Source organism: Centropristis striata, chromosome 20, assembly GCF_030273125.1.
Source record: "Centropristis striata isolate RG_2023a ecotype Rhode Island chromosome 20, C.striata_1.0, whole genome shotgun sequence".
NCBI classification, from domain to species: domain Eukaryota; kingdom Metazoa; phylum Chordata; class Actinopteri; order Perciformes; family Serranidae; genus Centropristis; species Centropristis striata.
In genome coordinates, this window is record NC_081536.1 from 21,402,433 (window position 1) to 21,416,570 (window position 14,138).

The 14,138-nt window shown below is 37.3% G+C and overlaps 1 protein-coding gene across 1 annotated transcript; it reads left to right on the forward strand.

The window, feature by feature from the left end:
- Positions 1 to 1,408: 1,408 nt before the first annotated feature.
- Positions 1,409 to 13,179, forward strand: slc17a5 (solute carrier family 17 member 5). The gene is made up of 11 exons (XM_059359520.1): positions 1,409 to 1,716; positions 4,427 to 4,623; positions 5,448 to 5,681; positions 5,960 to 6,047; positions 6,236 to 6,322; positions 7,022 to 7,140; positions 7,990 to 8,151; positions 8,827 to 8,959; positions 9,093 to 9,240; positions 9,623 to 9,713; positions 10,710 to 13,179. The coding sequence occupies exons 1-11, from the start codon at positions 1,638 to 1,640 to the stop codon at positions 10,845 to 10,847; spliced, it is 1,476 nt and encodes a 491-aa protein (XP_059215503.1). The 5' UTR covers positions 1,409 to 1,637; the 3' UTR covers positions 10,848 to 13,179.
- Positions 13,180 to 14,138: the final 959 nt, after the last annotated feature.

Below are 14,138 nucleotides of genomic sequence, written 5' to 3' on the forward strand. Positions count from 1 at the left end.
GGAAAAAAAGCTGCTCTATTGTTGGCGGTACAACAGCTGATACTAATGTATCTTGTATCATGTATTGAATAAAGTGTATTATGTCCTCTGAATTTGAAATTTCATTGCAAAGAAGTTGCATTTATCTGAGATATATGCCTGATGTCATCCAGTAAAGAATCAGTACTCCACACCCCTCTTCCATACAAAAACCTGTCATTTAGTGCTGGACCAGTAAGTGTAAGGAGCCTCGATATTTCAGAGGAGAAAAGAGTAACTAGTCCAGGCTTTTATGCAAGTACACAATATTTGCTCTATTCTTATGTAGACTTGCACTACACTTGTTTTCCTAACACAAGGGTCACGGCACAAAATAGGAAAACTTCTGTCAGACAGTTATAATAAGCAAGCGGTTGTGTCCTGGGTTCCTGGTCTGAGTCTAATACAATTAGATAGAAACCAGGAACAATGAGGATCACGATGGTAGAAAGGTCACAACTCTTTCCTTTCTCTTTGACAGCTGAGGACAGCGTTTCACTGTATAAACGAGGTGGACAAAATAATACCTTTTGTCTGTGTGTTTATGTTGGTCAAACTGAGCCGAAGACCATATGAAGGATGTAAATGTGGGTGTAGTAGCATGTGTGTTCAATTATTATTATTATTATTTTGTTTGTACATGTTTATCACAGGCTAAGGCCATTGAGTTTCAGGTAGAAAAAATATATACTTGTACCAATTTTCTTGTATAAAAAAAAAGAAAATGTTTTTGATTATAGCATCATATCGTCACACTGTTAAAATAATCGCCTACATCATTTTTTGTCAAAATTGTTTTTTCTTGCCTAAATCATCTCCTCATGACGCCGGCCACCTATGGTAAAATCGCCTACATCCTCAGTTGATCAGATCATGTGATTTTACCCCTTTAAGATCATCACTTCTTTGACAATTTTCCACATTCATAGGCATCAGATAAGAACCCAGCAAAGAAGAGCTAGAGGGAAATAAAGTGTTACCATATCTTGCTTGAGTCACAAAGGCATGTTCAAAAAATTGCCTAAGTCATTTATTTCTCTTAAGTTACATAATTCACACACAGTGTTATTACTATGCCAATAGCCATCCTTTGTTACATCCTTTTTGAGTGAAATGATCAATAAATGTCATATGTTACACTTTTGGTGAAGTTTTTTGTGTTTCCTGCAAAACCTGAAAAAATGAGTTAGGCGATTATTTTAACAGGGTGACGAAATGTGAGTGTAGTAGCATGTGTGTTCAATTATTATTATTATTTTGTTTGTACATGTTTATCACAGGCTAAGGCCATTGAGTTTCAGGTAGCTTATGTTTATGTTTATGTTTGAATTAGCTTATGTTTTGTATATATATATGTGTGTGTGTGTGTGTGTGTGTGTGTGGTAATTAGCTTATGTTTTGTTTTTTCCTGCTCTTTACTTATTGTTTATTCGCCTGCAGACAAAAACTCAGGGAGGAAAAACTCAAATTTTTCCGGTCCGGTGTCACGTGACGGCGCCGCTTAGCTTGTGTGTGGTTGAAGCTCAGCTGACTCTGGTGAAGTTAGCCTCCTGCTGCTTTTCTTGTTATTCGGTTTTAGTCTGTGATGCAGCAGACCCAGTTTTGTTTTTAACAAGAAAATGGAGCGGTACGGGTCGGACACGGAGGCGGACGACACACCGCTGCTTCACCGAAGACAAGGAGAGAAAGTCCAGAGAGGTAAAACAAAATATATCCGGCTAACGAAGCGAGCTAACAAAAAACCTTGGCAGGTTAATTTCGGGTAACGTCAAAGCCTCAAAGCCGTTTTCGCCGTTTAATTGGTGAAAATCAGGAAAAGCAACACTCCTTCAACGTGGATATTATTTATTTAACGTGATTACCTTCGGAAAGCTGTTTGTTTACTGAGCGCGGACACCTTAATGACAACACAAACACCTGCACATTATAATAATGCAACGAGACTGAAGCGCCTAAAAAAGTGTACTTAAGTAAAAGTTTAATTTGTTACTTGTACTTTACTTGACTATACCCATTTATGTAACTGTATACTACTCCACTACATTTTAGAAGCTAATATTTCCCTCCACTATAGCCAGCTTAACCCTCTGGGGTCTGTGCCTATTTGCCCTTTATATACCACATAACATTTACTATACTCATGTTTGGTACTTGGTACTTCTCAGCACAACTTCAACATGATCTGAAAATTATTTTTTCACTTTAACCCACTTTATTAACATATTGAGGCCTAAAATAATGAAATCTGAAATACAATTGTACTATTTATGACAATAAAAACCACAAATATGCTCAATGAACTGTTTAAGACCTGAAAATGTACACATATGTTACAAATATGAACATTTAAAGGTAAAATTCAAATATAATAAAACTATGCAATAAAAATTACCATAAAAACATGTTCATTTATAGGAACAGTGTTGATGATCAGACGCCTTTTTTTCTATTTTTTTCATGCCTGCCTCGTCCCATCCTACTTTTACACTTGAATAAATATTTTTGTACTATCAAATTAAAAACGATCATATCTTTGGTTTTACGTGACCTCGGGACGTCCAACAAAAAACTGGAGAAAGTTTCAAGTCTGTAATTTGGAGTGAAGTTGACAAAAGCCACGTTATCTGATCACGCCAGCGTGATCATAGACCCCAGGATTAAGTTGCTTTTCAGGTCAATATTTATAAAAATGATAAAAATGATTACGCTTTTTTATTGATTAAATAACATAATTTATTAAGAAGTCAAAATTAACCCTGCCTTGAAGTTAAGTGCTGCTTACACCCTTGCATCAATAATAATAATAATAATAGTACAATAATATTTTTGCCATAACGTTAAAGTTTTGATATTCTAAGTATATTTTGATGCTATTTTTTGGGTGTAGGTTTTGAATGCAGGACTTTTACTTGTCATGGAGTAAGTACTGGTATAAGTACTTATACTAAGGGATCTGAATCCTAAAAATCACCTCAAAGATCATTTAGTTACTTGGTAGTGTCCTGGATATTGCTGTTATTATGTCAGATGCATTTTATTGCATGATTACTGTAGCATGTGCAGGTGTTCTTGTGTTGTGCATTATTCAATATCATAAAGTTGATGATGGGGATGCTTAAGTTTGCAACAACTGTGAGCTAATTATATAAAAAAGCTTTTTATGCAGGGTGTATTGTTCTGCCACCCAACTTTAATTTGAAAAAGGTTCCATTCTCTGTTTGCACATCTGCTGACATTTTAACTAGCTCGAGTCACAAGTGTAGGGAATATTTCCTCTGTGATTATATCATAACACAAACCTGCTATACCTGAATTATGACTCGTGTCATGCATTCATACCTAGTGTCAGTTCAATGAAAGTGCCAGGTTAAATATTATAAAAGTCTTCACATAAAAAGTTGTATCTCCGAGGCAATTTTTGCTTTGTATAAGCAAATTATGTGTCCATGGAAATATTGGAAACCTGCAAGATAAGGACACTACGGTTTGTTTACCATTGTCTTATATTTGACAGAGCGAGTGGGTTCTTTCCATTTTTTCATAATGACAGTCATATCTACAAGTTGTTGGATCTTAAGAGAACTATTATACACTAAAGTTATAATGCAGTGAAACAACTTCTAGTTTTACTGAATGACTGAATATTAATGTGTTATAACTTTAGTGAAGGATTAACATATTAATGAGTGTTTATATCAGTCTTTAATCCACTTAATATATGAGAAATGTGCAGTTTAGAACATGCATTATTATTATTATTATTATTATTATTATTACTATTCTTATAACTTTTATTAACCAGAAAAGTCACTGGGAACAAATTCATAGTTACAATGGGCCTGACAAAAGGCAAGGCCTCTTTAGGAAAAGGGGATAGGAGTGAAAAAGAATGTTGCTGTTGTGTTGTTTTTTTTCATAGTAAATTAATACCGTGTCCTTTTTTGGCTGCAGATTAAAATAAGGAAGAAACCTGAAGATAAAACTTTTGGCTCCAGTAACTTGTGATGTCAAACTTTTATTTTCACTTCAGCATTTTCTAAAAGATTATTGGATGAACAAGAAAATTATAGCACTATGGATTCATAGTTACTGCTGAATATAAGTCAGACTGGATAGGTGATATTTAGTTATAGATGCAAGAAAAATGTTTTCCAAGAAGCTACAGCTCAATTTTAAGGTTAAAGATAAAAGTCTTCATGCTCTTTTATTTGTATGTTTTTCTATACAGTGACAAGTATGTATCTATACTTAAGCATGCGTGTTAAAAGTTATATTATAACAACAACTCTAAGATTATTACCTGATACATTTTCTATATTGTGTGATGCAACTAGTAACTACAGAACACATGAAGTATCATCCATAAACATGATTTATTGAATTTATTTCTGTTTCCCTCACTCTGGAGCCCCAGCATGCTGTTCATCACGCTATGGCCTGGCGGTGCTCTCCTCTTTTGGCTTCTTTGTCGTCTACTCCTTGCGGGTGAACCTCAGCGTGGCCATGGTGGACATGCTCAACAACACCCACACATCCAGCCCCAACCACAGCAGCTCTATATGTCCTGCTCATGACAGCCCTGTACGGCCCAAACACAACCACACGGTGAGAGCCAGAAAGTGACCGCAGCTGAGTGGGACAAATGATGAATCCTGGTTGAATTGTTGCATGCAAGCTTGAATGATTTAATCCCATTTAAGGGGATTTCCCTGATATAAATGTAACAACAATGTCAGTTGAATTTGAATGATGCCATATAACTTTCTTTGCTGCCCAAAAAGACTCCTAGTCATCCACCACAGCTGAAAATATTAGCTCAACTTTCAGTGTGTAATTTCACTCCTGCTTGTGAGTTTTATGAAGGAGAAGGATTTGTTCAGTTAAAGAATTTGGAGTCTGAAAGAGCCCAGGCATTTGCACCAGTACCACATTTCTCTGTATTTCATTAATTTACTTTCTTGCCCAGGGACCAGGGGCGGAAAATAACCATTTGCAGAAGTCTGGCACATTACATCTCTCCTTGTTTTATATTGAACTGATGTTCTCTGTGGAAAAATAGAAAAAACATAATAATAATACCAATTTAACTTTAAAAAACTCACTGGCAGGTTTAAAATGCCCTCTTGGAAAACAATGATTTGTGCTAAAGCTATATATTTTTTTCATATTAATTTTGTCTGTTATCCATAGAAAAATACAAAAAAAAATGAGGATTATGTGAATAAGGAGACCAACTGAGTTCATATCTGATTTTGAGTAGTTTGTCTCAGAAAAAATGGACCAGGGGTAAACAGCATTTAGTGTAATCTGTTTGACTTTTACACTATAGTTGAGTAAGAACTCTATCATGATACCCTTGAACAAAACACTACAATCTTCCAGTATCTTGTATTAATTCATAATATAATGTTCATCCCCTTTCCTCACAGGCTAGTGTGTACAACTGGGACTCTGAGACACAGGGCTGGATCCTTGGCTCCTTCTTCTACGGCTACATTCTGACACAGATCCCTGGGGGCTATCTGGCTGGCCGCTGTGGACCCAAATGGCTGCTTGGATTTGGAATCCTAGGAACTGTAATTTTCACGCTGCTCACCCCTGTAGCTGCTGACCTGGGTGCAAGCTACCTCATCGCTGTCAGGGTGCTGGAAGGGGTAGGAGAGGTAAGTTATTCAAATCTGACAGAGCGACACCGACAGTAGAGTGAAAGCCTGTTAGTTGTACCACAAACGTTAGCTTTACTGCAGTCTCATATTCAATTAAATAAAATTGTATCTTTAAGCACTCACAGAAGTAAGTGATTACATAATCTTACTGGAGATATTAACACAGACAACCAGACAAACGGAGCTGTTTTTTATGGATGGATAAGTTGATGATTGATTTTACCTGAGTGATACTTGTGCAGCCCTGTTGATGCTCTTGCTGTATTTGTCTTCAGGGAGTGACATTCCCTGCAATGTACACCATGTGGGCAGCGTGGGCTCCACCACTGGAGAGGAGCCGACTGCTCACCATTTCCTACATCGGTGAGACACACTGATACAATGGGTGCATTGTCAATGCAAACAACAACGTTTCTATTTACACAAAACCTGGATCACCATGCAAAGCATTTTTTCTACAATCTTTTCTCACATTGTTAACTGAACATTTCACCAATTATATTAAAATGTTATGTGGGATACAGATGTTTGTGTTTTCTCTTTCACTCTAGGAGCCCAGCTGGGGACGGTAGTATCTCTCCCTCTGTCTGGTGAAATCTGCTTCTACCTGGACTGGACCTACGTCTTCTATGTATTTGGTAATACACCTGGGGTGTCACTAGTAAAGGATAGGGTGGGGGATTACTTGATGTACAGATCAATTCTGTTGGCTTTTTGTCAAGGAAATCAGGGCAATGTTAATTTCCAGGTTGACTAACAGAAGTACGTCATCTCTGCAGCACTCAAACACCTTATTGAATCACCATGATGTCTCATTCTGCCTGCTTGGAAAAGGGCACAGGATACAATGTTCTATGAAGTTGCTGCCAGTCACGCTCTGACCTCAAATGGCCTCTCTATTGATTAGTCACAGATTGTTGTTTTCCTTTAAAACCTTTCCACCAAAGAGCTGTTTATAAGCCTCAGACAAGCTGTTTCCAGTGTCAGTTCCTTTGTTTCTCTCCTTTGGTCTGTGGAATTGATGATTTAGCAAGTTGAAGAGAAAATGTGCTTACAGACGGAACCACAGCAGAACTCCCACTCAGTTAACTTGCTTTTGTTGTGAACTACTGCCACTACTACTAATGTAACACCATCTTTAAACCTCAGTGGACACAGTTGAAGTACAGGAAATGAGTTGCTCAGACCTCAGTAAGGTTTCAGGAAACCAAAACAGCAACTTGCTAACATCATCATAATTCATGCAACTGCTGACTACACACAAGCTTTAATGTGATGGATTTACGTTGGATAAATGTTGACATGTGGTGCCTGCCTGTTTGTTTGTTCGTATCCAGGTGTTGTTGGCCTGGTTTGGTTTGTCTTGTGGGCCCTTCTCGTCTTTGACAGTCCAAACACTCACCCGCGGATTTCAGAAAAGGAGAGACTTTACATCACCAGCTCACTCAAGAATGAGGTAACAGCAGAAACCATGTTCATGTCCTTAGTCTGACTCAGCAGCTGTAGATTGTTGGGATTAGCATGCCATTGGCATTTCAGACGGCATTCTCCTTCCCCTTTCGTTATGTTTTATAAGTGCACCATCACAACATTTCTCAAAAATATGAAACACTGGTGAAAATAAAGGTTAAACAGGTTATCATATAATGGTGAATACACTATGATAAACAAATTATCTCAATGTAGTTCTTTTTTGTCCAGGTATGCCAGTTAACCAACTTGCTAGGCCCCATTTTTTTTTTTTTGGTCGCCAAACCTTTTTGAGTTATAGCCATGTTAAAAGTGTATTCTCATTAGATATGAATGTTGCATAATCTCAGTGTCTTGCGGCATTGTATTCTCTGTCTTATCTGTCTTACTCAGCTGCTGGGCCGCAATACTTGCCATGACTCTGCAGTTTATAATGACATTCAGCTGTTGGCTCATGACTCTGGACACGTATATGCCATTGAAGGCCATGTGACCAAGTATAACTGTGGTTTTTAATTGGAAAATAAACTAAACTTCACATTTAGTAGTAAATCATATTGGCATTTTTGTGGCCAATAGGGGGAGAAAAAGCTAACAAGAAATAAAACCACCAATATCTATGCAATAGAGGGGAGGTGCAAGATACTTCAAAAATAAAACACCATAATATAAAGAACATAGTAAATGAATCACTCTGTTGAACAAAGTTATTGGTAAAATAATAATAATTGGCCAACAGATACTTGCAGATGTATCAGTATTTTTAGGGTGGGTGCATTAAACAACAACTTCCTCATGAATCCATTCTCTATTTTCTACTTCCTGTGTGTTCCAGCTGTCCACCTCAGCAGGCAACATCCCCTGGCGATCCATAGTGACGTCCAGACCTCTGTTGGCCATCGTCGTGGCTCACTTCTCCTACAACTGGACCTTCTACACCCTTCTCACCCTGCTGCCAACCTACATGAACGATGTACTGGGATTCAGCATACAGCAGGTGAGGTCAACATCACAAACAGGCATTCAGTCGTGATCAGATGTGCAGAAAAACGCTGGTGATATCTGAACAACTTTAAATTCCCTATCCGAGGTTCACTTTTGTTCTACCTTGGCTTTTATCTCTCTCCCTGTGGTTTATATGTCTAGGGCTTTTATTGTGACATGGGAAAACAAAAGGAGTGAGGATGCAATATGCTACTGTTGACAATGTGGGAGGCAATGAAGAGTTAACCGAAGCCTCTGTGCTATTATTTTATTACCTTTAGTATAGGCACAACTCATAACCCTTGGCAACACTATCGATAGCTGCACAATGGTTAAAGCATGTGCCATAAATGAAGCATTTATTGTCCCAGAAGATTGTACCTGGTGGCAGACAGAATGTCCTGGTCAAAGTGATGTTTATGGCGAACCAACATTGTGCAGAACAACTTTGTTATGATAAATTAAAGCAAATTTATCAACAAATTCAGAGCAACCTTAAGTCCAGATATTTGAACGCATTTGTCAGTATGTGTATATTAGTGACAAAAATATCTGTAACTGAAGTAGAAATAGACTAGACACACAAAATTAATCTTTGTGATGCTCTGAACATCATAGGTTGGTTGCTTGTTTATCATGGATATAACTATCTCATAAAAAAATTAATGTCTCCTTCTGTCTACAATAGAACGGTATGCTGTCTGCTCTTCCTTACATTGGCTGCGCTGTGCTGGCTGTGCTGAGTGGCCAACTTGCTGATTACCTGCGAGAAACCTGCCAATACCCCACTGTCACTGTCAGGAAGGCCTTCTCCCTTGTTGGTAAGGAATGGCAATATTAGAGCTGAATCATGGAGTCATTATTTTGGTTAGTGAAACTGTCCACAGGGTCTTGACTCCCATGTATAATTGTGTCTACTACTTCTGAAGACTGGTATTGCTTTTGTTTCTGCAGGTATGATCGGGCCGGCGGTGTTCCTGGTGGCAGCAGGATATACAGGCTGTAACTACACCCTGGCTGTGACCTTCCTCACCATCTCCTCTGCGCTGGGTGGAGTGTCTGCCTCTGGTTTCAACATCAACCACCTTGATATTGCTCCTTCGTAAGTATTATGAAGTTCTATCACCACAATAACCTCTTACTGTAATTTAAAAAAATGAAATCCTGCTAATAATGCAGGAAAACCAAAGCAAAAAGGTGAAAATGTATTAGAAAACTAAGAAACATTTTATGTAATAAGATGATTTTTGAGCCTTTCACAAAGCTGTCTGGTTTGAGTTGTCTCCTTACAGTACGGCTTTCATGGTAGTTACTGTCATAACACAGTATGTGCACTTCAGGTTGCAGAATAATGCAATAATTAAATGTTTAATCTTCTTCTTTTCAAGATTAGGATTATTAGCTTTAATTATAAGCTGTTAAATTGTACTCAGCACTGCCATGGGTTTAGCAGGTTAATAACTACTCTGCACTTGTGTTTGTAGGTACGCTGGTATTCTCCTGGGAATCACCAACACCTTTGCTACCATTCCTGGCATGGTGGGACCTGTCATAGCAAGAGCTCTCACCAAACAAGTAAGAAATGCATGTGCAATCACACTTAAATAACCAGTCTGTACAATGGGTTTGATTCCTCACAGTCTAAGGTCTAAGTCTAAAATTCATATATACAATTACGAAATCCTTAAACATCTTTCCCAGTTTCATGTGAACCATGGTGATGCATTTGCAGCAGATACACTTTTTAATGTTTTGTCAGATGCAGTTTGCTGCTTATTGCATACTAACAGAGGTCACTCCAGGTGTCCTGACCCAGAACTAAACATATGGTATCCTTATTTTGGCTTGGTGCTCCATTTCCTGTCTAATGAGTTTAGTCAGTAGGATTATCATGTTAACATTTGGCCACCAGGGGGCATCCACAGTCCCTTATGAATAGCAGTCCTACCCAGTTTGTTTTTGTCTGGCTTGGTGATAGCCGGTACATTAATCCTGTTACTTGTTTAGTTATTAACTTCGTTGTAAAGAGGAAAGGGGCCCTGTAGAGTGAAATGGGAACGCATGACTCCATGCAGTCACTCTTGTTGTAATATAATTTAGAATTTGGCCTGACAGTTTATTATTTAAAAAAAAAGTCTGGACAGTCCTAATATGATCCAATATACTGTAATGTGTACGTGTACCATGGAATGAAAATTGGTTATCTTACCATGTACATTTGCTTAACTGCAGTATTGAAAACAAAATGCAGAAATACACATCACCTTTCCTCTTTGACTGTCTGACAAACGTATCAACTTCTAAATACTTGTAAAATGTCCTTCTTATTTATTGTTTGTTTTCAAATGGGAGGCTTTATACACATACTTTTATTTTTTAAAATGGTTTCAGGTTTAACCTAAATACTCTTCTGTTTTCATTCCTTTAAGGGTTTTTGTAACTGATAATAATTGTATAATGCTGTATACTGTGATACTTTCTGAGATGGTTATCCATGCACACTAACCCAATGAGGGTTAAATGTTTATTTTATTTGAATACTCATTGTTAACTGTGCTTGTTGTCCTTTAGGGCACCATAGAAGAATGGCAGATTGTTTTCTACATCGCTGCTGCCATAAACCTGTTCGGAGCGGTGTTCTACACTGTGTTTGGCCGAGGAACGGTGCAGCCCTGGGCCGTGCACACAACCTTCTCTCATGGAGACTGAGGCAGAACACGAGTGCTGGACTCGTCCTTTTGATGATTCTGATTCATCACGTGGACAAGACTTAATCATGGGCTTTATTCAACGGGTAATCAGCAAGAGATGTGCTGATGATTCTCAAAGTGCGGCTAGATAACAGTGAGTAACAGCCATAATGCCCTCAAGGATGTTCTTTACTGTGACTGTTGACAGATGAACTTACAGACACAGCAATGAACAAAGATGATTTCTTTTAGGCAAAAAAACTAATTTAGCAGAGCAATCACTGTATGCATCTCTAATTGTCAAAGGAAGCTGTTATCATGAACGAAGCACTCTTCACAAACTGAAAAAAGGGAATGTAGCTAGTTAGTTATAAACCTGCAGGTTATCTAAACCTTATTGATTGTCAAGCACTATGAACACCATGGTGAATGCACTATGATAAACAAGTTATCTCAATGTAGTTCCTTTCTGGTGTCCAGGTATGTCAGTAAGCCAACTTGCTAGGCCCCAATTTTTTTTATTTCTGTCGCCAAACCCTTTTGAGTTATTGCCACATTAAAAGTGAACGCTCTTATTATTTTATTTAATTTCACTTGTTTATGTAAAGTTTGGGAGAAAACACAAAATTTGCTACTTCGCAAACAAGAATTAAGTGCCAATATGTGTTGTTTTTAAGTATGTAAATGGTTTGCCCAGGAAAAAAACATATGTAACAATGGAAATATCCCAAATTAGACGGACACAACTGATTATGTATTTTAAGTAGGGCCGGGACTCGATTAAAAAAAATAATCTAATTAATTAGAGGCTTTGTAATTAATTAATCGAAATTAATTGCATTTTAATCGCATATACATTTTTGACCTGAGAACAGTGAGAAGTAATTTTTTTCACATGGATTTTTAGTATACCATTGAATAATGACTGAATACATAAGCTTAAGCAATAAAAATATTCCAAGTCCAACAGACCATCCGTGTGGTTTGTTGTTGTCTGAACGCTAGTTGGTGCTCCAGTATAATCGGTCCGCCTGAAACTCATCCAGTGAGAAACATTCCGCGGTGCAAAATTAAGTGTGATTAAAATGCGTAAAAAAATTTTAACGCGTTAATTTTTGTGTAATTAATTAATCTTAATTAACGCGTTAAAGTCCCGGCCCTAATTTAAGAGGATGTTATTACTGCACAGCACGCACAAACAAGTGTTTGGTGAAATGCCTTACAGTACGCACACCCTGAGATGCAAGTGAGACCAAAAAATATGTTGATCCATTTCTTAGTCTGATATGTATAGTTTTCTCTCCTGTATTAATGACATAAGTGTTTGTTGATGTAATACTGATTTCAGCCACAAGAAGCTCAAATGCATCTTTTAAATAGGACTAAAAGCATCCATGTTTTCTTCCAGGTGGGTTTTTATTTAAAACCTTTTTTTTTACCTGTTTGCAAATGAGAAAAAATAATTTAAACAGATTATAGTGGAATCCATTTTTTACCTGTTCTTAGGTCATAAACACAGAAGAAAAAAAACTTCATATCAGACTTAAAAAATTAATCACCATAATTAATTTTTTCACTTGCCTCTCAGATCTTCCGTATTATAGTGAAGCCTCCTTAAAATTGATTTAAAAGAGCTTTGTCTTTTATGTGATTTTTAAATGGACCATTTTTTTTGTATGTCCTTGTCGTATGGTGCCGTCAAGGGATTTTATGTGCACAATATGTATAGTCTTTTCAGGTTATGTCCACCAGGCGCCTCTTTTACTTTAGGTAGCTGATTCTTATGGAAAGCACGGGTCAATATATTTTAATCTGCAACACTAACAAGATGTTAAGCTATTGGTGCTCTTAGCACCTTTCTGATGAAGGGAATGAAAAAAATGCTCCTGGTGGACACAGCCCAATTTTACTCACAGGATTTGCACTTTCTGTGTCAATTCTCAGGTATCTTCTGTCTTACAAGGATTGAAAAGGATGTTTGTTTACTTTTTCATATTGATTGATTGCCACATTGAGGTATGTGTCCTCAAATTTTAAGTGTCAACTGAATTAGATCCCATTTTAGACTTATTTCAAATAGCACAGTTTGCCAGCGGTAATGCTTTATACCTACTTTTCATCTATATAACCAGCTGATTAAATATATTTTTTCCACAAAGCTTGTACTTTGTCAAGTCATAGAGGTAAATCAGAAGTAAGCCACAGGGAAAAAAATGTATCTTGGTTGTAATTTCTGTCAACAAGTAGCATCACCATCCCAATTTAAGATGCAATGCACTTGTGCCTTATTACATTAGCAGACAATTCAGCACTGTAGACTCACTGTTCTCATAAAGGTTTCCCTTTGTCAATGCTTTTCATGATTTCATTGTTTCATTCCTGTCTCTGAACAGATAATAAAGGGACTTGTATGGTGTGTTTATATACAGTAAACACACTGTATTCAGAGGGTTATCATTAACTTTAAACTGGAAACATTCCAGAAATATGTATTAAATCACTGTCATGTATTGTAAATACTTCATCATATACAGGTATGCTGAAATCTGATGTTGTGTTGGGTTATTATTTCATTAGATATTGTCACTGTCACAACTAACAAAGTTGATAACCTCCCCAATCCAACAGAATTATTAATTGCTTCCTTGTGTAACTCCTTATTTGTGCAAGGAATTCAGCTTCAATGTACAACTGAATAAGAATCCCCTAATGAAAAAAACAAATTAGCTAGAAATAAAGAAAGGTCTGTGTATAATCACCTCTTCATGACCATTCATGAGTAAATGGGTCATGATTTCTGGAAAGAGAGATAGCAATTTGACACTTCACATTTGAAGGACTCATCTGTGAGTGCCATCTAGTTGCATTTATCCAGAGGAAGGTAGACATCTCTAAGGAGGAGAAAAAATATGTGTTTTGGATTTGGAGGTGAACTGTCCCTACTGTATGAACTGTAAAACAACTCTCCACAAACAAAAATATTCCCACATGGGCTACTTCTGGGAAAAACAATGTTACTGAATGTAGATCTATCTTTACATAGAAATCCCTCACATAATAAAAAATGGACACACTGGATGTCACGTTTATCAAAAACATTTGCAACAGCGAATAGCTTCAAACACTAGAAGCGGCCTCTTAACATAATAGCATCGTTTCATAACAAGTGTATGTTTACCTGGGGACTGCCGTCCCCTCGCGTTTGCCTCCCTGTATCATGATAATTAGCAGACAGGGCTGCAGACAGAAGCTCTAGAAAGAAGTTCAGAGCATCAGGGTTCATTTTAATCCAACTAGGGAGCGTCTGGTA

Bases quoted from the DNA above. Each gene is read 5' to 3' on its own strand.
- slc17a5 (XM_059359520.1), top strand. From the start codon at position 1,638: ATGGAGCGGTACGGGTCGGACACGGAGGCGGACGACACACCGCTGCTT. The intron at 9,241-9,622 runs GTAAGTATTATG...TTGTGTTTGTAG, and splicing joins CACCTTGATATTGCTCCTTC to GTACGCTGGTATTCTCCTGG. The intron at 9,714-10,709 runs GTAAGAAATGCA...GTTGTCCTTTAG, and splicing joins CAAGAGCTCTCACCAAACAA to GGCACCATAGAAGAATGGCA.